The 25177-nt window shown below is 41.5% G+C and overlaps 3 protein-coding genes across 5 annotated transcripts; 2 read left to right on the top strand and 1 right to left on the bottom strand.

Moving 5' to 3' along the window:
- Positions 1–145: 145 nt before the first annotated feature.
- Positions 146–6142, top strand: zdhhc11 (zDHHC palmitoyltransferase 11). The gene is made up of 11 exons (XM_084026336.1): positions 146–430; positions 1169–1387; positions 1819–1997; positions 2122–2223; positions 2333–2457; positions 2555–2710; positions 2788–2900; positions 2981–3030; positions 3116–3179; positions 3267–3345; positions 3897–6142. The coding sequence occupies exons 2-11, from the start codon at positions 1169–1171 to the stop codon at positions 4040–4042; spliced, it is 1233 nt and encodes a 410-aa protein (XP_083882462.1). The 5' UTR covers positions 146–430; the 3' UTR covers positions 4043–6142.
- A 512-nt stretch (positions 6143–6654) lies between these two features.
- Positions 6655–17881, top strand: tppp (tubulin polymerization promoting protein). Of its 3 annotated transcripts, none has more exons than XM_084026338.1 (5): positions 6655–6805; positions 11465–11545; positions 12120–12455; positions 15684–15837; positions 15923–17881. In XM_084026338.1, exons 2-5 carry the CDS (start codon positions 11532–11534, stop codon positions 16130–16132), a joined length of 714 nt encoding a protein of 237 aa, XP_083882464.1. In that variant the 5' UTR covers positions 6655–6805; positions 11465–11531; the 3' UTR covers positions 16133–17881. The 3 variants fall into 3 exon arrangements, with proteins under 3 accessions (XP_083882464.1, XP_083882465.1, XP_083882463.1); XM_084026339.1 differs by lacking the exon at positions 6655–6805 and adding an exon at positions 10708–10731; XM_084026337.1 differs by lacking the exon at positions 6655–6805 and adding an exon at positions 10798–10960.
- Positions 17544–22989, bottom strand: cep72 (centrosomal protein 72). Its single transcript, XM_084026340.1, has 14 exons — positions 22908–22989; positions 22511–22638; positions 22138–22330; positions 21945–22053; positions 21352–21500; positions 21195–21253; positions 21072–21114; positions 20497–20640; positions 20198–20379; positions 19995–20088; positions 19726–19904; positions 19504–19630; positions 18810–18921; positions 17544–18690 (listed from the first exon to the last, which is right to left on the bottom strand). The coding sequence occupies exons 1-14, from the start codon at positions 22981–22983 to the stop codon at positions 18630–18632; spliced, it is 1656 nt and encodes a 551-aa protein (XP_083882466.1). The 5' UTR covers positions 22984–22989; the 3' UTR covers positions 17544–18629.
- Between the last annotated feature and the right edge of the window lie 2188 nt (positions 22990–25177).

Genomic DNA, 25177 nt, shown 5'->3' with positions numbered 1-25177 from the left:
GCAGGTGAATACCTGGCTCTAAAAATATGAAAATTAACTGCAAAGTGTTTGATAAGCAAGAGACATGCGCAGTGGCCCAGTCAGTGAAGGGCCACAGTAACGAAAAAAAAAACTCTGCTGTAGTAGGTTACGCATGCGCAGTAGGACGGTTTCCATAGCGCCGCTCCGACCTGCCGAGCGAGCCGTTTCTCAAACCTCTGATTCACGTCCTTCGGTCACACTATTCTAAGGATGTCGGAGCACTTTATCCGTCATTACGGGAGTTTTTCTCGTTTTTAATTGTTTCGCGACTGTCTGCCGTTGTGTTAGTGTTCATAATGTGACTTTTCCTTGTAGCACCTGTTCGGCTCAGTGAACTTCTCACGGGATATCAACAAATCTCCGTCTGTATTTGAACACGATCCCATGATCGCTTTCTTTCAACGGCAAAGTAAGTAATCCTCCTTGGATCAAAACTCCAGAGTTGATCTCAAAGTATATTGGAAAAAAGTTGGCATGAATGTGTTCTTTAAAAAAAAAACCCGTAAACAAAATATTAAAATTGTTAAAAGGTCATTTTTATGTTTATTTCCACGTTTTGTAGTCAATGTGTTGAACTTTAAACCTGTTGTGTCTGTCGTAAAGCCAGGAGCAAAAACATTGCATGTGATTACAAGACCTTTTACAGATTGGGATGTAGCACTCTGTTCCTCTGGATCAGCTGTTTTCTGAAGGTTATGTGATAATGTGAAGATGGGGAAAGGCTCCTTCCACTGCCTCTGTCACACAATACACAGCTCTGGCCCTTTATTTAGTCCAATTATCTCGACCTAATGACATTTAATGCTCTACCTTCATGAAGTGTATGTTTAGTCTTTGTTCAACTTTACGGTGTCTTTGTTCTCTGCTTGGTATTTCTGTGACTTACATTCCTAATATTTTGTCCACCCTTTTTCTTTTACAGCAGCTGTGTTATTAGTTGCCAGTGAGCTAAACACAGTCTCTAGGTGTAGGTCCATAATGGCTGAACAGTTTCGAGGCCTGTATAATTTCACTCAACTCATTCTCCCAGCAAATGCATCTACGCTGCTCTGGAAATAGACTTGCGTGTAGTATGTCTAATGTGTGGATGGATGTTCAAAGTGCCTAGAGGAAGCTTTTTTCTCATCTGACTGTGTCTATTCTCTAGATGAACTGCCTCGGTCAAAGGCTGAGACGCACATCTCCCATGCACGGCAGCAGCAGAAATGAGCTGGTCCCCTCCAAGCCTGCCAGGATGAACGGATGGTCATGGCCCCCTCAGGCTTTCCAAGTGGTTGGCTGGCTGGTGTACGGCTACCTCGCCACAGTCAGCTTCGGCGTCTGTATCCCTCTTCTGCCTCGGCCGTGGAGCCACGCGGCCTATATTGTATCCTTCACACGCAGATGAAATCATGTCGTCATGGTAGCTGACCGGTAAGTGTGCAGCAATGTGTGTTTAAGATTTGAATACGGAGCAAATGTTAGACTCTGCTGCGTTTTTTTGTGTGGACTGCTAGACAAGACAAGGGTGTTGTTGTGTGGTCTGTGTGTATGGGCTCCAGTCACACCAGACGTGACTCTCTCTCTCTGTTACTGCGGTCTATTAAGCCCAAAATACATTATCAGTGGTGTTTTTGTCGCGTGTTGAATGCTGCATGATGTCAACACTGGTTCATTCAACTAAGCTTCATGCAGCCATAAGAACAGTTGATTTCTTCACTTCTCACACAAGCGTTAACACTTTCTTGTATATTGGGTTAATTACTATTCAGAAGTGTTTTATCACACATTGCTATATTCCTTGACACTTGTGTCCAGCTGACAGGCTTGGCATTTATTGTCCACTTTTTCGCCCACATTGCCGCTGCGACCATCGACCCGGCAGACGTCAGTGTGAGGGCCAAACGGAGTTATTCCAGTCCAGTGCCACTTTTTGACAGGACGAAGCAACCACACGTCATCCACGACCTATACTGTTACCTGTGTGATGTCAAGGTGTACGTTTTGCAGTATTCTCTAATGTGATTTGGCTTCTTTTCTTTTCCTTTTTTTAAAAACGAATATTGATGTCATTTGGAAATCATGCGTTGTGTTTAACGATAATAATCACTCATCATGTAGCGGCCCCAAAGTAAAACACTGTGGTGTTTGCAACAAGTGCGTGGAAGACTTTGATCACCATTGCAAATGGCTGAACACCTGCGTGGGCGGCAGAAACTACTGGTAAGACGACCTTTTGGGTGGACTTCCTGTTTCGGACTTCATGGCCGATGTTTTAATGGAAGGTGGAATGTTTTGTAAAGTGACTTCAGGTTTTGTGTGTTGCCTTCAGGTGCTTCTTTGTGGCGCTGTCCTCTGCCTTGCTCGGCGTCTTCCTGCTGGTTGTTGTCATCTTGTTCATATTTATTCAGCATTACCTGGATCCAAAGAGCCTACGGACTGCCCCGCAGTTTGACAGTGAGTCACCACAATAATGAGCTTTCTGGTCATGATTTTTGTTAATAACACCATTAAAAGCTGTTTGTTATCTGTCTTCTGCGCCGTCTTTCTATAGGTATGTTGGGAAATGGTACCTGGCTGGTGTTTTTACCCTTAGCGCCCACAAAGATGAGTTCAGCTGGTCTCCTCATATTAGCCTTCATAACAGCCTTGCTGAGCATCACCTGTATGCTGCTGCTCGGCCATCTACTGGGCTTCCACTTTTACCTCTGTGAGTCACAGTCTTCTAGACAGACATTTATACTCATCCAGGCATCAATGCTAACCATTCGCCTCCTGGCTTGACAGTTTACCAAGGCATAAGCACATTTGATCATGTGAAGAGGAAGCGCCAAAAAGAAGCCAGAAACACAGAAGCTGCAAATCAACAAGATGCGGAAATCAAAAACAAGGCCGTTCAGGTGAGTCCTTCTGTTTTGTCAGTCATTTGTTAAATTCTGTCAGGTGTTGTAAAACATTGTTTTTTTTTCCCTTTTTAAAGAGTCAAGAGAGCTCAATTGACTGTGAACCAGCATTATCAGAGGTTTCAGGGTAACAAACAATAAATAACAGTTCTTATTATATTATTATTTAAGCTGATTTTGAGAGAGTTAATGCCACTCTGGTTTTCCTCCAGTACCTGTAAATACGACGATAAAGACCCACTCACAAGCCGACTTTCAGGGTCCTTATGCACTGAGGTACGCATATATACTTAGATCTCAGTTGAATTATTTTACATGCATCAAACAGGTGAAACTGCACTCAAATTCTGTTTTGCTTTATAGGTGGAGAACTTTAAGAAATCAGCAGATAAAGAGAATAGTTTCCATTATGGCACCGATAATCCCACACAGGACACAGCAGGTAAGTATTTGACTGCACTTATAAGAGAGCGCTGCAAGAATGAGTCCTAAAACCCCCAAATTCCTTCGAAAATCATTAGTGCTGTTCATTTGTAAAGATTATCTTGCTGAACAAAATGTGCAAGTATCATAATCTCTTTTGCCGCAGAGCTTATGTTCTGCAATAATCCACGCACACAAAAAATCCCATTGGCTTTTTGTTGAGGGAACCGCTGCTATTTTCTAAGGTTGGCCTACAAAAATACATCTTCCTTGCCGCATTCTATTGTTCACCTTTCTTTGTGTCACGCTCTTTTACAAAGATAGAGGAGCAAAGGTATTGGAAACGCAAGACAAATAAATATGCCACAAAATACAGGCTCAGAAAAGTTTCACATTATTTGCAACAGGATTGACTGCAAAACGGCGTAATTGTAATGTAAATAGAGTATGCATCTAAATCTATTGTACACAGGACTTTTGTTAGTCAACTTAATTAGTATGGATGACCAAAGAATATTATTCCACGGCGTAAGTAAATAATACTCCTCTCCTCTTTCCTATGTCTGAAAGGGGAAATGTCTATGAGGGACATCAAAAGCTGGAGGCCGGACACCAAAGAGGCTCAGATCGCCAGTGTGAAGTCTCATCACCACGTCCCTGAAGTGCAGGACCCTCTGGGCAGTTTAGTTATGATTCCAGATGATACTGAGCAGTAACTGCTTGCTTGGTGGTGCATCAGCATATGCTGCTCTGAGGTGAATTTATGATGAAGATATGCATCATGGCACTGAGCCACGCAACCACGGAGCGTTGTGGATGAGGACAGAGGACGACCTGGACAGTGGACATTTGTATGCAGTCTGAGTGACTGCGTACCCGTCATTGTGTTTTGTTCCTCTTTTTTATCTTAACAATGTGTTTTTATAATGGTTGATTTATTTAAAGCAGGGGTCTCAAACTCAACTTACCTGTGGGCCGCTGGAGGTAGAGTCTGGGTTAGGCTCAAGTATTCCACAAAAAAGTAGGCCTACAACCAAGATCCAATCTTCTCAGTCCTTACTAATAACAATTCAGAACATGCAGAACATGAACGGTTCTTCTGAACATGGGCTTCTCTTACTTCCTCCTACTATGTACATACAATACAATATTCAGGCGCACTCATAGTCCGGAAATTACGGTACAAGTGACCAACGTTGCTAATTCATGTTGTTGTCACAAGCCTGAGCTATGGTAGCACACAAGTGTTAAAAAATACAAAACATACAGGGCAACGACTCACGCAGATAAAGTGAAAAAAACAACAACCAAGCTTTGATTTCAGGTAGGGGGCCGCAAGTCTGAGACCCCTGATTTAAAGCAATTTTTGCTGACATGCATACAGTGTAAAGTCCAGCCCAACGTCCAGGCTAGCCTCTGTTCCACGGGCCAGAGACAGACAGATTGATGTGTTTCACATATTCTTGAAAGTGCATTGTATTTTTCTTGAATGCTGCATTGTTAAGCCTACTTGACCACTCAGTGGCACCCTAGACAGTCAAAGTCCCACCACCTCCCGCTAGTGTCTTGTGTTTCTCTCTATAGGTCTCGAGATACTGGGTGGATTTGCCGTTGAACACCCCTTTATCACCAACAGCTGTGTCTATAGCTGAGAATGTTGGGTTGAAGACACAGCATTAAAGAGGGTCTTTGTACACGGAGGTCCAGATAAGGTCCAGTGTGTTGATTCAGCTTGAGCCATACAAGATAGAAAAGTCAAATTGAAATGGATATCCCGACTGTTAATCATGTGGTCGTGTTTGCAGAGGAAGAGCAACAGATTATGAGGTACGGCAGACACGTTTGGTAGGCCAACAGGAAGAAACGGGGGATAAGAAAACTGGAGTGAAAATGACTTGGAAGAAGACCTCAAACACACATAATTAAGCAGTTTGAGAACAGAGCGATGCGTGGCCGGATAAGAGGGCTAGATCACATGGATTGCCCGTGGTGTTGTTGTCAGACACCCAGCTGGTGAAATTAGCTTCACTATAGTCTTGTAATGTCTTGTCACATATTTTCACCACAAGAGGGCTCTAGGCTGGTATTCAAATGACAGGAACGGTTTGAGTGGAAATTAAAGCATTTTGTTTTCTTTCTTCCACAGTCACCTCGACGTGACCTACTTTAAATTGGAGAATATTGTTTAGTTATTTCTTGTAATGGCTTTAATTACATTTCTAGTAGTTCAGTTCTACAAATTGTGAGATATAATTATATTCGGTGACATGTATTATGGGTAGTGTGTGTGTGTGTTTTGTTCAGCGATGGTGCCAATAGTCCAGAGCAATTTTTTTTGTTAATTTCCTGTTATAATAATGTAATATTACTTCTTGTTATTGTTTGTCTGAAAGGAAGACCATACCTGTAAACAGCACCGAAAGCTTGAAGCCTCAAACAGTGAATTTTATCGTTATTAGTTTATAAAATAAGACCATAAATCAGTGTTTTAATGACACAACTAAACACATTGCCTGTAAATAATAGTAGGCTTTGCCCTTCCATTTATTATTTTCCATGAAATGAGAATTTATTGAGAAAACAAAAATGGGCCAAGGGCGGCCATTGACCACACAGTGGCGCAATTGAAGCAGCATGAGATGGACTGTTATGTCATCAAGTCATTTCACTCCGTTCTGGCTGTTTTTCTCTTTTTCATAGACATGCATCTTTTTGCCACTTGCCTGTGTCTTAATAATACAGTTTAATAGAATAATAGAACTGTATATCCGAGAGTTTGCTACTACATCATTTGAACCACCAGTATGACTAGAGGTTACATAATGTCCATCCATGTCCAACCATTAGGCTACTGGTTATGCAACACCAGTTCATTGGACATCACATGACTCCAGATGTTTGGAGGGCAGTCTTGGGGAAGATAAACATCCTTTTTGCCAACTGAGAATTTCCCATCGTGATATAAAGTATTCCCTGGAGTCGATCCCTCCTGGAAACCAACAGACCAACTGGGACATTAAGACATCCTGTGCTTGGACAACAGCCAGGATCAGTGTGCACTCAACTTTCAAAAAATATGTTTTTATAGCTACTGTAAGTGACCACTGACCCCTCATGAACACACACTCATGCTGGCTGTTTATTAACGAGGCTGTAAATAACCCTCAATATGAAACCATCCACGTCCTTTCGTTTACGTCTTCAAAGCAGCAGAAGATGCTCCGAGCTCAACCCGCCTGTTTATCAGCGCCGCACTGAGCTCTGTGGCTCCATCGCAGCCCGCATCAACCCAGGCAAGAAGAAAACATCTCCGCAGCCAATCAGCGCGCTGGTTTCTCTTCAGCATCTCGGAGCGACCGAGCCGCCGCGCAGACTTGAGCTCCGGCAGCGGGGAGGAAGGAGCCTTCAGGAGCCTGCGACGCGCAATTATGCTTTTGTGATTATTGTTTTAAAAAGCAGGTGGAGGATTACATCACCAGGTGATTAGAACCGAATTTGGCGTCATTGCTTGAATTCTTGCTTGTTTTGGCTCATGGTAGACCTGCATGGCTTCACAATACGACAAGAATTTGACGTGTGTGTGTGTGTGACAGCCCGCACGAATTCAGCTGATTCCTGGCGGTGCTTTTTGTTTTGTTTCCGTGTCTTTGCATGCACCGTGTGTGTGCGTGTGTGTGTGTGTGTGTGTGTGTGTGTGTGTGTGTGTGTGTGTGTGTGTGTGTGTGTGTGTGTGTGTGTGCGCGCGCGCGCGCTACTGCATGTGCAACCTGCGATGCCGTTACAGATGTGAGGACGTGTGGCGGCACGCTCACCCACACTTCTCTCACATTCACCTTTTAATGCCACGATCTGCATTGACAGACGTCCATCAGGGGCCGACAATAACACGCCGATGACGTAGACGTGGTGTGAATCTGGCGTTTCATTTGCACGTTTATGTAACTGACACAGCTGCAGCCATGTCCAGTGAGAGGAAAACGAGCCTTTCCTCTGTTTATGTTGTGAACGCGGGCTCGCTGAGAGCTGCAGGAAGGATTCTCCTATAAGACCGTTAGAGCTCGGAGAGAACGACTACAAGGCGTTACATAATAAAGCATCATGCCCTCTTTTATTAGCTTCCTGGTCCTCTGTGAATTGAGATCTGAGGGGTAATAAATAGAGTAATAGGAGGCCATGCAAAGACCGTGTTACTAAGGAAGGTAATGTGTTTATATGTCCTCAGCAAATGAGTTTGGTAACGACGGTCTCCCCATAGGTTACATTAAGTATGCATGAGGAGAAGACACAACCACTGATTTTGTCCCAGATTTCATTTGGCCCAAGAGCCTTTGGCTTCTGTCACACACGATTCATCTCAGACTGTAAATTACTCTATTTTGTTTGTGATGACTCACATTCAGGTCAGGTTTACAAAATAAAAGGATGGCTTCAGGGCAAAATTAAGTGTTGCAGTGCGACAGGACATCAAGGAAGTGTTGCCATTGTGTTTTTGGCGAGACATTATACAACACAGTCTGGCTTCTAAACATCTTAAGATCTTCAGATCTTCAGAGTTAATTTGCTGCTGGATCCACAGCCCCCCTCCTGTCAGGGACACTTATGCTGTCTCTGACATCATGTATTCCTCACAAATGCAGGGTTGCACAAGGACCCCCGGGCTGCCTTTGCACTGCCTTATACCTCTATTTGGCTTGCTGCTGCTGCTGCCGCTGCCAACAATAACCATTTTAACTGCTTGTTTCAAACATCTTGTTTTTCTACCGCACAATGCCAAGATCATTGACTCATAGAGTAGTTAAAGTTTAGGGAGTCGAGGACTGACTAGAGACAGCATGGTGGTGACCTCAGACCCGGTCTGCAGCATGCTGATGTCATACCCACTCTCCTTATGTCTTTGGGGGGGTGAGTGAGGGTGGAGGATTGTGGCCAAAAAATTGCAAAGAGGTTGTATTTAGTGGTGTTGAGTGGTTGTTGAGCGTTAGGGAGTCCACATTGTTGCCATGCTGTCTGTGCCACTGGTTTCTACTGATGATGTAAATCGAAAACAGCTGGGCACTGTAGTTTTTAGTAAATGTTACATTAAAACGAATAAACTGTAAATAGGGCATTTGTTGGGGACTACTTTTTGCTGCGTAGTAATGCACAGGTGCATTCAAATGTAGTCATATTTGATGTCTTTATGAGGTTGTTTACAGTGGAGATGCAAAGAGGGGAGATGACATGGTAATGATGTTAAACCACCATGAACCCCACTAGAACGATGGATGTGGGCTTCAATGTCAAAATAAACTACAATCCACACATTCATTGTAATGAAGCAGCATAAATATGATTAATTAATTAATTATTAATCAGCAGATTATTAATCATTCACTCATTTGGTCTATAAAACATCACTATTTCCTTGAGACCAAGCTGATGTCAACAAATGTATTTATTTTTTGACAAATATATCACATTTATTATAAATTCTCAAATTTAGGGCACTAATGGTGGTGTCTCACATTGAAGAAATCACTGGTATAAAGAGCAGAAAGCTGCTGTGACCACACTGGGGGGCTTCAGTGTAGTAATGGTGGTCTCTGTTTTACACTGATTGACTGACACTGTCGGCAACAACAAGGTAAAACAGCAGCAGCCTGGAAATGACATTTATAGATCGAAAGCAGATGGGATCTCAGCATGCCCACTCATCACGATGGAGAAGTAGGCCTCTGTTAAACACACACACACACACACACACACACACTCATCACTCTGACCACAGCGTCATCGGGTTGTGAGTTAAACACCATCTGCCAAACTAACCATTTGAATCCCAAATGTAGGTTTTTGGTATTCCAGCCTTGGTATTCCTTCCAGTTGTCTACCCGTTGATCTCCTCCCTTGAGAATGAATAGAATGTTCCAGCCATGGCGGCGTATTGTTGCTATGAATAGACGCGGTTCGAAATGGGTCAATTTATGGTTAAAGCACTCATCTGTGCAGTGTTTTGCCAGAAGGCGAGTGTATGTAAGCATGCTGTCATCCAGTCACAGATTTGTCTCTGGAGATCTGCCCTTAACCAAATGGCTACTCGTGTGTGTGTGGAAATGTAGGACAGGGGAAAAAGGCACAGGACAAAACTACAATGACGGTTATACTCGGTCACATTTTTGAAAAATATATATCGGAGTAAGAGTTGCCCCAAAACACCCTATTGGTAAAGTTCAGCTTCACAAATGGTCTCTATCCACACTGTCTTTACAGTTATAATGATGCTATATATTGTCTGTTCTACTTCAGGCCGCTGAACTGTGTTAATGACCTCTCGCTCATGTATTGAACATGATGTGGTTTGAGGAGGCTCGTTGTAGTGAGGGATGGACACTTGAAACTAGCGACTATAAATTGGAGGAGAGTGAAAAGATTCCTTTGTTTCACATTGATTTCGCTGCTGTCAGTGAAGCACAAAGGGAAACACACAGCAAGCCACTCCATTTAAAGCATGTGTCTCCCCACTCTACTGTAAACTTAATTATGATGGAACCTCAGTGTGGGCATCACATGAACAAACAAAGCAGATTTAACTTCATAGTTTACCTCCTTCCTTTGAATGACAGTATAATGCTATTGATTATAAATCTGTAAATATCCCCATGCGATAAAGTAACAGCTACACTTAGATGATAAATTGATTAGGTATCAACAGAAAATAAATTGCAAACAATTTTGATAATCAATTCATCGTTTAAGTTGTTTATCATGAAAAATGGACAAACATTCTGTGGTTCCAGCATCTCAAATGTGATGATTTTATGTTTATTTCTTATATTATCTTAAATTGAATATTATTTATAAATTGTGTGTCTTGGGCTGTTGTACAAAACAAACTAAATTATATAGACTAAATGTATGGTTATTTAAAGTAATTATATATATATACTATATGTAAATTGGTATTGATGCGAGAAGATAAATATACATTTTGTGTGTACTTTAGAGGTGTATGTATGCTAGAGAAATAAAAGACTGAGGCTTCAACAACCTCGATTACTCTATCTAAATTGTCTTGGCCTGAGTCCTCGATGACATATGACTACGAAACCCCTGCCATCAATAGTGGTACTCTGCGATGTCACCATGCGTGTTTAGAAATGGCCATGGGTCAGACAGAGAAGCCACGAGCGTTGTACAATGGGTTCCCAGTGTCTGCTGCTCTGAATGCCATTATTCATTGACATTAATAATCTCTTTTTTCCCCCCCTAAGAATTGACACCCTGATTATAATGGCTTAAAGCAGTGTCAATCTTGGAACTTTTGTACCCATTTAAGTGTCAACTGTACTTAGCGAGGTCACATTTGTGATTGTTGGCCACGGGGTCGTGGAAACAAAACCCTTCGCTTTACGCGGTGCCATCGGGGGTGAGTGAAACATTTCATTGGCATCTTCCCGGCTTGAAACTTTGCGAGCTGGAGCAGAAGGTGGGATCCACGGGGAACGGCGTTTCTCTCCGCTCTGCAGCTTGTTTGTACCTGGTTTTAATTGTAGCAAGTGCAACTACTGGTTTTAGAGACTATGTTGGGGATGTACTTTGCCATGGCAACACACATCCTGTAAGGATGCTGAGCTCAGTATGGGAACAGCTGAAAGGTGAGCAGAGCACCATCACTTATACAAATATAGTTTGGGGTTGCATTTTCTTCATAGAGGGGCTTTTCTTGTTGCTGTTTTGTGTGGCAGTTATGTGACTTCGATGGCTAACTGGAGAGACTTGAGTTGAGACAAATGCTGCTGCTGCTGTCCACAGAAATGCAATCATCTTAAGCAACAGAGGGAAGAAATTTAATTGCTCAGCGTGCAAAATGCAACCTTTGAAGAGGCGTCACAACAAGCAGTGATTAATAGACAGTGATTTGACGAGGATTTTGATCGTGTTCCTTTTCTGTGGTTATTAAAGCGGTTTTCCTTATCTGTAGCCCTGTGTGTCAGACTGGATTACTAGATATTATGTCTCGAATAATTGGAGCACGATTAAAGTGACAAAGACAAGCATGGAATATTGCACTTTTTGTTGTGATGTGTTAATTGCTTTGATTTCTTTTCTGCCAACACATCCTCTCACAGTATTCACCTCCGGTCTCGTCTTTTCCACAGCACAAAGAGAAAACAAAAGTCAGCTAATCCAACCACCGCACAGAAGAAACCAAATTCCTGCACAAACATGGCAGACCAGAAGTAAGTCTTAAAAGTCATGGTGCGAGCCTTCGCCTCACATTCTGTGCGTTTGAGCAGATATCCATCTGCTCTCTTGGTTCTTGAAGTGTACGCCTTTCACCTTTGTGTCAGAACATGCAAGACATTGTTCACAGGCGGTGTGAGCACAGAAACACACCTCTGGAGAGTCATATTGTATACAAAAAAGGGACAGCCAAAGACAAAAAAGCAAGTTGTGTCTTGACATAAAGGCATGACGCATTATTCACTTTCCGCAGAAGAGCTTATCCGATTCAAATTCTTGTAGAACTACATCAGATATTCTTCCTCCTTTTTGAACAGGCTGTGACTAAATGTCCTTTTCTCTTGTATCTGTTGATTTTGATCTCTGTTAGCTTTCCCTGTAAACCTCGACAAGAATTAATTCATGTTGTGACGTGATGTACAATCAACAGGACCACTTGTCTTCTAAATACTCAGTTGTGTGATTCAGAAGGCTTCAGTGCACACACTCATTTTTCTCTGGTAACACCTCCATGCAAAACTGCCATGTACACCTCTTACTCACACGGGTGATGTTTTTTTCCCCCCTCAGAGACAACATAGAGGACTTTAAAGTCCAGACAGCCAAGCATCCCAACATGGCCTCGGTCCCTTTACGGCCGCACAGTGAACACTCTAAAGACCGGCTGTCCAAAAGGCTTTCAACTGATTCTAATGGGACCAGCGACGGAGGCGCGGGCTCGTCCACACCGGTAGAGGTGACCGCTTTGGAAGAGTCGTTTCGCCGCTTCGCCATCCACGGTGACACCCGCGCTACCGGCAAGGACCTGCATGGCAAGAACTGGTCCAAGCTCTGCAAGGACTGCGGGGTGATTGACGGCAAGAATATCACCCTCACCGACGTGGACATCGTCTTCAGCAAAGTCAAGTAAGAAAGGCAATGTTGAAGTTTGATTTTCCTTTCATTGTGTAAAGGTCTGTGGCCCTTGATTAAGATCTTGTAGCAGGCGTGTCACTACAGGATTCTTTATGGTGTGACTTTACTGTTGCAGCAGCAGAGAGGACTACAGGCTATGTCACCCAGATAAGCATGCCCAAAAGACCACTAGAGTGGTGCAAGCATCATTGTTAAGAGAAAATGTGTCTTCTTGTTTACTTCATTAGTGTTCAGCGAAATTAATCAGCAGCATCATCTTTAGTACAGTCAAGTTAAACAGCCACTAAGCTGGTTAATAACACCTGATTAATGTGTCGATTGCTTCATCATGTCTGCCAATGTAACATAAAGCAAACAATGTTTGTCAAACTGAAATTAGCATGAGCATGATAAAAAACACACATACTGAGTAGTTACTGAATTCCATGTTTTCAGTGTTTTGAAAGATGCCTGTTTTTCTTACTTATTAGTTTATTTGGCTGTAAATGAGAAGCAGTAGCCGGAGCAAGAGGCCAGGATGGCTCATCCCGTATCTCCTCAGGTCACATTGATTCATCCTTTACTGCCCGACCCAAGTGATGTAGAATTTAATAATAATCTGTGACCTCAATATTATTTCACCAGAGAAGAAAAACCTTTCATATACAGCTGTGCTTACGTTTACCAAGGGTACTGTGAGTGTTTGAGCTAACACACAGTGACACAGTGTAGATAATAAGGCTGGGTGGCAACAACAACAAAAATTCATTGTTTGAGTCATGGTTTAAACTTTAAATAATGTGGTAAACTAGGCTGGCAAATTTAATCGTGTTGGACCAAAACTTAAAACTCCTATTGCAAATGTGATCCACTGTAAACTATAAACTTACACTTGGGGAGGATTAACTTTTTAAATGGCTGTCTTTTTATCTATAGATTGTGCAAAAATAATCTACAGGTAGTTCCTCAAAGAAAGTTACGGGACTCATCAACTGGCTTAATGATGCTGCTGCTGAATTTCTCTCACAGTACCGGTAACTGTAATGGAGCTGAACAGGACGATTGGACCAACAGGCAGTTGGTTTTTCCTTACTGTGCTGTTTTTTTTTTTTTTAAATCTTATATTACTGGGCGATATTTCTGTAATCATTTAGCCAACAAGTTTTTCTCAAGGGAGGAATTAAAGCCTCTCTGACAAGCCATAATGAGTAACATTAACAGCTTACTAACTAACTTTTTAGCTAGCTAGTTAGGAAACAACACAACACTGAATGTTTATTCTGATAGCATCAGAACAGAGGAATGTGGCTTCAAGCTACTCATCAAGTCGTCAGGAATGAGAATCTCACAATGATCTAATGGATTTTCCATCTGAAGTTTAATCTTAAGTCACTTTGTGTACACGCTTATATACAGGAGATTCCAAAATATGTTTCTGTGTTTCAAACTGTTTATTCATGTTTTTCTAAAGAGAGTGTTCAGGAAATACAGTGCTGAAGTCCTCAAAAGCTAACTGCAGGAAATAAGGTCACATCCCACTCCATTGGTGAGCAGATTTAAAAATGTGCAACCAATGAATACGGTGTGTCTCCTGTCACGTTTCACGGTCAACCTGAGCAGTGTTGTATATATTAGATGCTCAGATGTGGGTCGTCTAGGTTCTGATGAGGGTCCCAGTCCTAGTCCAACATGCATTTTGAATCACGGCCGTGTCAAAGAGGATCGTACAGTAGAAGGTTATGTGTGAACACTTCAGAGGCAGCATAAGAGGTAGACTGGGGGAGGGGCTCATGTTCATGTGGTTTCTGACTGCAGGCATGACTGAGCCGGGCAGGGCTGCCATGCACGAGATGCATATCTCTTCTTTCCCTTTAATCAGTGTCAAAGCTCTTTGCTTGCACACGAGAAATTAAACAACTTAATGAGCACTGGCTAATGAGAGCACGGCCGAACGGAGCCTTATTTATTGTGGGTTCGGAGGTCTGCTGCGCCACGTTGACTCTCTGCTGTGCTGTCTGCCTGCTTGGAGCCAGAACAACAAGGCATAAACTATGGATGAGGTACAAATCTGGTGTGGACTAATTACTAGCATGGTCGTATGGTGACTTTTTCTAGTCTTTCCTAGTATTTCCTCATCACTTAACATGATCATATGGGCGTTGCAGGAGCATGAGAGCATGAAGATGCCCTACTACTGCCAACTCCTGTTGTGTGAGATCATATGGATCAGGGCCGGTGGTTGAACTATGAAAATAAGCAGCTACCCAGTATTATAAAACAAAACTAATAAAGCTCCACTCACCCTCTAAACTTTGTCCTTCTTAACCTTATTACAGCATACACAGATTGTGATTACATGGACTTTAATAACTCAGCATGGGGATATGTGCAGAGGACGGTTATCTTCCTTGGACAGAAAGGGCAGCTGGAAGACCAGTTTCCCTTCTGACATTAGACAGCATGGAACAGGCGCGGTGGAATGGACCGCTCAGATGTTTAACACTGATGGATCGCCCAAACACTACTCACTGGATGAGTCAAATTAATAATAAACCCAAACATCCCTGTTTACCGTGGCTTGTTGCTATGACAGCAGGTTGCCCAGGAACAGTGTGGGCTTTATATGATGTTGTTTAGGTGATTTATCACCACGGCAATGGCTGTTTGTGTTTGTGTTACTATGCACTTTTTGCATGGAAGTGAAACGGGCAAATGGCCAGTTAAACAACTGCAGCACTCTCAGAAGGAGAATGACTGATGATGATGACCTGTGGCGGTGTCAGCGTCTGTCAGCGGTTACGATGGCTTGATCTTATAAATGAAAATAAGGGCATTCGGCAGGTCTAATGTCCCTCGCTGGAATGTGAAAACATTAGGGCTCACAGTCCTGACTACTTCAACTGAAATATATAGCTGAACACAATATGATACACAATATTCAGACACAGTCATATATACAGCCTTCAGACGTCTGTGTGTGTAAGTCTGTGGGGTTGCTCAGACAACAGTTAAGTACAGACATCCAAACAGTGAACGGTCTCTCGTTGTTTATCTCAGCAGGATACCATCTCCATGCTGTGACAGATCTCACATACCTCTGTGTACACTACTGTCCGGGTCTGCGCTCATTTTACACTTTCAAACTCTGCTGACAGGCTGTAGAAAAGGGGATGAAGCAAGAGGAACTGATGTGCTATAGTGTTATCCCACATTTAAACTACTTTTCCACCTGACTTCCAGGAAGAAATCCTGCCGCACCATCACATACGATGAGTTCAAGGCTGCACTGGGAGAGCTAGCCAGGAAGAAGTATAAAGAAAAGACTGGAGAGGAGGCCGAGGCAGAAGTATTCAAGCTGATTGAGGGAAAGACACCCGTCATCGCGGGAGTCACGGTAAGACTCAAAGCGTGAATATTAGTGAACTATCATACCAGCAATCACAGAATAAACTCATATATTTGACTGAAATTCCTCGCAGAGAGCCGTGGCTTCGCCGACAGTGAGCCGTCTTACGGACCCCACCAAGTTTACAGGGTCACACAAGGAGCGGTTCGATGACAGCGGCCGCGGGAAGGGGAAGGCGGGACGAGTGGACATGGTTGACACTTCTGGATACGTCTCGGGGTACAAACATCGAGGGTCATACGAAAAGAAAGTGAATAAACCTACCGTGGGCAAACCCATGTGAGGGCGAGGAAATAAACATTTGATCAGCTACTAGGATAATTTTCTATTAAAAGAGTACTCAAAGAAAGCACAAAATAATAGGATTTCATATATTTCCCCACCCATATATGTTGTGTGTGTGTGTGTGTGTGTCAGAGAGATGTTTTTGAGTTCCTCGCGTGAGAAGTATGAGAACTGGAAAACTGTTTACATCTATTTTTACTAAGTCGTCACCAGCTGGTACATTCCTGTCTGATTGCAAGTTACTGCCAAACACTGAAGAGAACAAGCGAGAGAAAACTGCCATGCTATGAATATTCAAGCTTTGTTGTTATGATAGGGCCTTATATTTATTGAGCACAATGAACATGCCAGGAAAAACAAAATCAGGACAAGTTTCATGAATTAACAACATTGCACTTTTACTGAAATGTTTCTAAATATTCTAAACTTAGTTTTGCAGAGTTTCAGTGAGAATTGGCGCTTTTTTGACAGAGATGTTATCATTGTTTTTCTTTTGAAATCTTAAATTGTTTAATTGTCATCATTGTCTGTCTTCCATAACCATTTGTATGAAATTTGCTGTTCTTTTAAAAAAAAAACATTTTTCTTATAAGCTTACACTGTCATCCAAATAATTTGCCTTCAGCACAAACCAAGAAAATATATTGTCAACTTGTTTTAAAATGTTTGCAGACTCAATTAATTTAGTTAATTCCATATAGTTTTACTTTTGTGAATATGTAAAACATGAGTTCCTACTGTGCAAACATTTTAAATATGCCTGCTTATAACCTCAACAAAAAATAATAGGATCATCTATTTTCTCTCACAATGTTAAGACCACAAGCCATTTTGCCAACATGCATTTTGTTTTTTAAATTGGTGAATTCAGCTGAAGGAAGCTCTAACAACAGAGCTCAGTGGTACAAGATTGTATTTTTAACATTTTACTTATATTTCCTCATCAGATTTCTATACTGTAGTTCTAATATATTTGTGGTAAGATTGTGCATATTCTAAAAGGTTATAGCCACACGGCTTAATTTATGACACTGGCTTTATGTTGTTTTTTCTGTATTGCTGTACTTTGTGCATGTTTATGTATATTGCATTCGATTCTGAAGCATATAGATGACTGTAGGAGTTTATGAACTGCTGTTGAGGACAGACTACTGCACAGACTTCAATATTTTCTTGCTAAATTTGATATTGCGGGATCGTGATAAAATCTTGTAATGCTTGAAATCAATATGTATCAACTTGTACATACGAAATCAGCTACGCTCCAATGCTATTATATCTTTCTGTTGGTAAATTACCTTTTATGTGTGGTACTCTCATCCAAGGCACAAATTCAACTGAATAAGATAAAAAAGGGAAAATTGCAAACAAGTAATACTTTTCTAGAATATTTTTCCAACATAGTGACAGTGTTTGTCACACACACTATCTGTAGCCTTAGCTGATGAAGAATCATGCATCAAGTGCAAAACTAGCAGCTATCAATGTGTTAGGTTTCTGTCTGCTGCAGTAGCTTGATCTGTTTTCCGTGCTTAATACCAAATAACGTGCACCTTTAATGTGGAGGAACAGTATTGTGTTACCTTTTTTCCATCAAATAACTTCTAATGTACTATTGTGCCCTAGTGCATGCAGTGTTTTGGTTCTTTAGATCTCTTAATGTGTGTTCATGATTTGTAGTGCATTTCTGAAAATAAAAACGCACCCTCCAACCTGCTGAGGTTGGTAACAGGGTGTCAGGATCAAACAGTGTTTTTCCTTTTATATGGCTTTTTCAGGATTACTGTGAAACTCCCCACCAGTAGCACCGACCACTGACCTGTAACATTCACACAAAAACAAGAGCTACACTCAGTGTATGCAGTAGCATTCACAAGCTGGCTTGCCAGGTCTTGCATTAGTGTTTGTGAGAGGAGAGAGAGAGAGTGTGTGTGTGTGTGTGTGTGTGTGTGTGTGTGTGTGTGTGTGTGTGTGTGTGCATATCTCTCCAGCCCTTCAGGCAGAGGTATAAATAAAGTCACAGTGCAGCTGGAATCTAGGTGCATTCATTCCACTGCATCATACAAAGCAGATGGAGACACAAGTGACCTAAAAAAAATAATAACGGTGGAAAGCAGCTAAGAGACACAATCTTGCATCTGATCCAGGAAATACATTATGACCTTCTGACTAACATTCCCTCTTGAAATAATTTAACATAACAGCCCTGTCACACACTTATACACAGTCTTCCTTGAATTAATTGCCTTCCCCGTTACGGTTTACATCAAACAAACGCAGCCTATACAGATTTCTTTCTCCCAAAAGAGTGAGGAACTTAATACACACACAAGTGAAATGTACACTGCAATGATACAAAATATAAATAAATAAAAATATAAAAAAACAGTCTATAGCTGCTGGGCCTCAAAGGCAGCCAATGCGATGCTGATACGACGTTCTTCGGTATTGCTCTGATGTTTTCATTCCGTTCAACTCTTCATTCAAATTCATCTTTAAAGTTCCCCATTTCCCTTCAGCTCAGCAAACAAACCCTCACTGGTAGCCATCAGGGACCTGGAGTACATACACACAGACACAGTTTAGGGCTAGTTTAGGTGTGAGAACATCATTGTTGTGGGTGTGTGGATACAGCAAAACCAAGTACCAACAATAAGATGGTCGCATCTTCTTACCTGTGGCTTTCTTGCAGGGTATTTGACAAACCCTCCACTTTCTCAGCCTCATGTACTTTCACTCTCAACCCCTCGATCTCTTTCCGCAGCTCCTCCACTTCGGTCTGAGCTTCTATGAATGTGCAAGTAAAAAGTGTGTGAGTTTGAAAGGTAAATGCCAAAATCGTCACTCGCACAGTGCCTTGCAAAAGTATCAGCCAGCCATATTCATTCCATTTTGTTAGAATATATGTAATGGTGCACCTTGGGATGTTCAAAGTTTCAGATATTGCTTTATAACCCAACCCTGATCTGTACTAGATCCTGATGCACAACTCTGTCCCTGATCTGTTTGGAGAGCTCCTTGGTCTTCCATCTGGTGCCTTTCAGAACAGGGTTGTACTGATATCATGTCATGATGACTAAGACTGCACCCACTGACCCGGGTGGAATTTATTTAACTAATTATGTGAATCAGAAGGTAATTCTTAGCACCATATAGTTAGGTCTTCAGATATTTAGGGGATCATATGCACAACTTACATATACAAATATATTTTTTAAGGTTTTTTTTTTTTCACTTCACCAATTTTGTGTAGGTCCATTACATTAAATTCAAATGAAAATCAATCAAAATACTAGGTTGTATTAAAAAAATAGGAAAGACAACATGGGGGTTGAATACTTTTACAAAGCCTTATACATTTCCACCCACCTTTAATCTGAGTAATAGGTGAACTTTTCATCATAGACTTGAGATACTGCCGTTCTAACTTGATGAGCTGTTTCTGTAGAGCGACATTTTCCTCCAAGACAATTCTCAGCTGCTCATTTAGTTTGCCCTGCGTTAGAGTAAAGACATAAATACAGTGTCCTCATCAACACTATCAAGGCTTCCTAATGCTCAGCATTGTTCTCTAGTGTTGATTCCACTCACAACTGTACTGTGACCGTTCTCCAGCTCAGCGGAGAGGTTGCAAATTTCAGTTTGGTGCTCTTTCTCTCGTGCAGCCGCTTGACAGCTCAGTGCATCAACTTCCCGTCTTAAGGTCCTGACCTCAGCCTCCCGGCTGGAAATATCATTTTCCATCAGAGAAAGGATCTGGACCGCCTGAGCTAGAGCACAAAAATAGAAATGATGATGGCCATTACCTTCAACCTCCTGCAATCAGATAGCACATTTCCCAAACCAAACCCCCAACTCACACAGGAAGTTGTTGTTATGATGCAGTGATCTCTCTCCGGTCCAGTGTTTGTCCACGAGGTTGAGGAGCATCTCCAGGGGTTTCCTATAACAACCCTGGGAGGTGAGATAAGAGATCGGTTGATATGAGAAAAAGAAACAAGCACAATTATGTTATGTACAAGTAGTAAGGACAAATAAATAATGATTGAGTGTGTTAATTCACCCTTTTTTTCTTTTCCCCTTGCTGCGGCCGGCTGGAGTCCCCTTCTGTCTGGTTGAAGCTTGAGTAGGTCAGTCTTGGAGGATGCAAGATGGGGTTGAAGGGGTCAGACAAATTCAAACCAGGGTGACGAGGACTGGGTGGCCGGATGTTAACAAATGAGGAACTATGACGATGACTTTGATCTGGGAAAAATATCGAAAACACATTAAAAAAAATGCAGAGAAATGTAATTGTGGATGTATACTAATGTAAATGAATATTTGAAAAATTATATTATTAAATACAGACATTGTTCTTACCAGGATTGGGGGTAAAATGTCCCTTGGCTGCATGTCTGCGTTTCTCTACATAGGGACCAAAGGATACCTTTGGTCTTTCAGTCACTTTTAATGAGGTAGAGCTTCGTTTATGGGCTGGTTCTTTCCTGTGAGGCACTTTGGACTCTGGGTTACCCGGTCAAATTACAAATGACATAATAAAAACTGATATTAATTCACCCGAGATGTTCATTATTAAAAAAAATAATAATTGGCTTCTTTCTCCACCTAGTGGAAAAAACAGGCTAATGGTCAGGATACCATTTATTTAGTGCCCCTTTTCCAAAAGAAGAAGAAAGTGTTCACCTAAAAACCTTCAAACACCAAATCAAAATTATGAATTATGTTTACAAAAATGCCAATTTTTAATTAATTGATCATAGATCATAATGTCTTTTATCAACAAAAAGTTGCAACTAAAGAGAAATGACGATAGAACCACACAAATTCCATCATAACTGTTGCAATTATAATAACTTTATAATAAATCCCTAACATGCACTTGACTAATTATATACCTCCAATTGCCTCTCTGTACAGAGGACTGAAAAACCTACCATATTTTGTGGAAGGACACCTGAGGATGGACTTAGCAGTTCCCTGAAAAAAGAGCACATACAGTATATATGATAATGTAAATGTACAAATGATAATATTGTTTGACAGTGAAATAAAATCACCTGTTTTGGAGTAGAACACCTCTGTTCTGTACAATCTTTAGATATATCCTCTTGGGTTCCTGTGACAGAAAACAGTTTTAAAGGAATAGACGTTTGAAATAAATACTACTGGTTTTGTTTTGATTTGACAATTAGCGTACGGAAATTGACATCTTACCTTTTGCATCCTTAAGAACTGCGCGGGGCTGAAATTCACTTTCGCTTCCGTGATTTGTCGCAACAAAGTTCAACACAATATCAGAGTCAGTCAGGAGAGAGAGCCTCTTGGTTACGCGATCAACTGAAGCCAGTCTCTGATCACTGCTTCTGGGAACCACAAGCAAGACGGTAAAGGTACAACTCAAGCAAATAGTGGAAAGGTATTTATCTTAATAATGGTAACTTTTATTGGGTGTTTTTGTCATCTGGGGGTTCAATCATAGACTATATTTATAAAGTAGATGTAGTCACTGACATACTAAACCTCAAGTTCAGTATTTTGGCCATAAGCCACCTTGTTTTTATTTTGCAAACAGAAGTGACATGAGAAGAATGTTGAAGTTAGTACAACCAAAATAAGATATTTTTAGTTGAGAATAAGATCTCATGTTCATAATTCTTACTAAGGTTATAAATCTAGTGAGAAGTAGGATCATTTTCTCAGAGACTGCTATACAATCTCACTTATGTCCACGTCCTCAAGATCACTGGCAGACCTTCTATCAAGGCAAAACTGAGCTGCAACACCTAAGCATCTGACAATCAGTGTACCTTTGGTGAGCAACTTCATTCAAAGATGAGCTCTTCTGCCGAGGGAGAAGGTCAGAGGAGAACTGCATTATGGCAGCTTTGCGCTCCGTGTCTCTGACTGAACAACCATCTGAAAAAGGCAAGGGAGGACACTCGGTTATCCTGAAAACTGACCTGGGGGAAGCACAAACGGGGCAATTTATCTATGTCTTACCTAGTTTGCGCAGGTTGGGCATGGCATGCACCAGACGAGGACGGTATTGTGGGTAACTTTTGATCAGAGGATTGAGCCTGAGGTCAAGCTCTCTCAAAGCGGGCAGCTCGTACAGCACTCTCACTTCTTCAAGAGAAGGTATGCGGTTATAGTACAGGATCAACCTCTCCAGCACTTTCAAGTGTTGAACCCCCTGGGGGAAGGAACAATTCAGTTACAGTTACTAACAGAAATGTCATAACAATAATATATAGCAAAAATCCGTTATATGGATGACCCTTTTAAGTTACATTGTTGTGGATTTTATTTAACACCCACATATACGTTTACAGCTGAAATACACGACCCAGATTTGAAACAAAAATCAATTTACCGCGATGGAGACGAGCGCGTTGCAGGAGAGGTCCAGAGACTTAAGACGCACGAAGTTATTCAGTGCGTTTCCCAGATGTATTATCTTCTCCTCAAACGTCCCCGGGAGGCTCAGTGAGCGCACATCACCTGTTTGAAGAGCATAATATATGTATTCATGAGACCTCGTCGCGTTATTTGCTTCTGTGGGCTTTGGTCTGTGGGCTTTGGTTTGCAGCAGTGATCATTTCTACTGGCTATGTTAGCTTCCGTTAGCTTAGCCACTGAGGCTAAGGCTCGGGGAAAGTAACTAGCTACAACTGCTTTACATAACAGAAGCTAAACACCGCGGCTTGACCCGCAATTTTACCAAGTGTTTACTCCTACACAACGTTTGTATGAGCATGAGGTAGCATTACCGAGGTAGGGGTGTTTCAATTGCAATCTCTCCCGTATCCATTGCTCTGTTATGGTTGTCAAACACTCCGCCGCCATACTTTTCGAACTAACTTTAGCTGCCTTCAGGCACGTTTGGTTTTCCAACCCGCTAGACACGTATTGTGTTTAATTCACATAACCTGATACAGCACTAACGATTCAAAATCCTATCAAATTATTTAACAGAGTAAACATAATTACAAGATCGTGTGAAGGCTACTGCACTGTTGGAACAAAAAGTTACTTTCACAAAATAAATGCCACTTGTTTTATACAAACTCAAGTAATATGGCTTTAGAGAATGACAGTAGAAACACTAGAAATCAATACTTTGGTCATTAACAGACCATAAATTGAATTAAGAACTCCAATTAATTCCCTTTGGTCGGGAGTACAGTTTGCGTTTCGTTGGGAACGTTATTCTGCTGGTAGAGTATCAGAGATTACGAGCAGCAGGGAAGGCATCTTTTGGGAGCATGCGCACTGTCCATATCCGGACTTGTCACGTGTCAAAACAAACCTGAAGTTTGGTCCTGTGTGTTTAGCAGATAGCAGACTGATAAAATACTACGACATTCAGATACATGCAACAGTTGCAGTAGTTAACATCACACACGCTCGTTACGAACCACTTTCTCTGTTGCCGTTAGTAACGGTAACGTTGCCACCAGATCAATGGCGTCATGTGTACCAGAGTGGATAACGTCTTGTTCAAACATTGTTTTGTCTGCCACAGCTTTGTACTCTTCTTACAGACTATTTAAGGTAGGTGTCATTCACCTTGGTGCAAATGTAGATACAGTTACAGCATATTAATGTAATAATTACGATCAAACTGATTTCAGTATTTATTCTGGTCTTTGTTTATCTTTTAGGGTTGGACTTTTATTTGGTCAAAACAAGCAGTTTCAGTGTCAATTTGGGCTCTGGGATATTGTGTTGGGCATTTTCTCACAATTTTCTGATATTTTATTGACTTTTCTATACTAATCAAGGGAAATAATTGGTAAGTTAATTGATACTTTATATATCTGTTGGATATTTTGCAGCTAAATTGTCATATCCATTTGTAATACTTAATGCATGTATGTATTCTGGTCACCCCAGGGCTGAGATCTCTGTTAGTTTTAGTTAAATAAATAAATAAATAAGAAAGATAATCAATAAATCCATGTGTAAAACTTTTGGAATTTTACAATGGCCTCTGCATTTGCCTCTCTCGGCAGGATCACAGGGCTTCTTCAGTGGGCCTTTTCCTGCTTGGACTCTCTGCAGCATTCTGCCTCTTGCGTCCCTCCAGCTCATACCTCGTCTCTATCCAGAGAGAAGCAGAGTGGGCTGGCGAGGTTTTGGCTCCAACCCTGGTCTCCTTCGACTTCCTGTGGCTCAGTGAAGACCACAACACAGCACATATTCTCCTGTGTGGCTCCTGTCTGCTGCTGGGATTTTGTGACTGGATTTCAGCAGATGCTCTCACACTTATGACACGCTGCTTAGGTTTATCCTCCCTGTCCTGCTGCTTGACGGTGTGTCTGTTTGCCGGTAATGCTTTAGGGGCCTTCGGCAGTGTGGTCCTCAGCCTCCCGTTGCTTATGGCTCAGAGGTTCGGAACAAACACTTTTGCTCCACTCATTTCTCCAGCTGCAACTGAGGGTCTCATCAAGTGGCTTTTGAAGGGCTCCATGTCTGTTGGCTGTTGGGCCTCCACACAGGCCCTCAGCAGGTTTCTGTTGGATATGACGGACCGATGTAACATAGGCATTTAGACAATGAATAAAGATCTGTGTATGTTGATGGACTGTCAACTGGTGCAGAGTGCAAAAAAATGAATGTGCCTAACTCAAAAGCATATCAGGACATTTGCAAGGATTTGAGTTGCCTTGTGGTTAGAAATAACATTGTTAGGGATTTGCCTTGATGAGCTCATAGTGCAACAGAACAGACAGGTTAACATACTTATAATAAAATCATCATATACATAAGGAACATATTAAAAAAGACTAACATTTAACTTGTATTTTAATGTAATTTTCCAATAGATTAGTGGATTAAATGATTAGTCAATCGTTAGGCAATAAAAAAAAGCAATAATTAAAATGATATTGAAAACTTGAACAATTATTAATCATTTAGCAAAACAAAACAGCTGGTTCCAGTTTCTTAGATGTTTGCTACTTTTCTCTGTGTTACGTCATTATAAATGAAATATCCTTGTATTTAAGAGAGTTTATACATCAACTTTGGCTCTAGG

This window comes from Eutrigla gurnardus, assembly GCF_963514095.1.
Source record: "Eutrigla gurnardus genome assembly, chromosome: 14".
NCBI lineage: Eukaryota > Metazoa > Chordata > Actinopteri > Perciformes > Triglidae > Eutrigla > Eutrigla gurnardus.
This window is presented reverse-complemented; position numbering and strand designations above follow the sequence as displayed.

Excerpts from the sequence above, each read along its gene's own strand:
- zdhhc11 (XM_084026336.1), top strand. The coding sequence starts at position 1,169 with ATGAACTGCCTCGGTCAAAGGCTGAGACGCACATCTCCCATGCACGGC. Across the intron at positions 2,711-2,787 it reads GGGCTTCCACTTTTACCTCT|TTTACCAAGGCATAAGCACA; the intron begins GTGAGTCACAGT and ends CTGGCTTGACAG. Across the intron at positions 2,901-2,980 it reads TCAAAAACAAGGCCGTTCAG|AGTCAAGAGAGCTCAATTGA; the intron begins GTGAGTCCTTCT and ends CCCTTTTTAAAG.
- tppp (XM_084026337.1), top strand. Across the intron at positions 11,546-12,119 it reads ACAAACATGGCAGACCAGAA|AGACAACATAGAGGACTTTA; the intron begins GTAAGTCTTAAA and ends TTCCCCCCTCAG. Across the intron at positions 15,838-15,922 it reads CCGTCATCGCGGGAGTCACG|AGAGCCGTGGCTTCGCCGAC; the intron begins GTAAGACTCAAA and ends AATTCCTCGCAG.
- cep72 (XM_084026340.1), bottom strand. The coding sequence starts at position 22,983 with ATGGCGGCGGAGTGTTTGACAACCATAACAGAGCAATGGATACGGGAG. Across the intron at positions 21,115-21,194 it reads GGTGTTCTACTCCAAAACAG|GGAACTGCTAAGTCCATCCT; the intron begins GTGATTTTATTT and ends CTCTTTTTTCAG. Across the intron at positions 20,089-20,197 it reads AAGGGGAAAAGAAAAAAAGG|GGTTGTTATAGGAAACCCCT; the intron begins GTGAATTAACAC and ends CTCACCTCCCAG.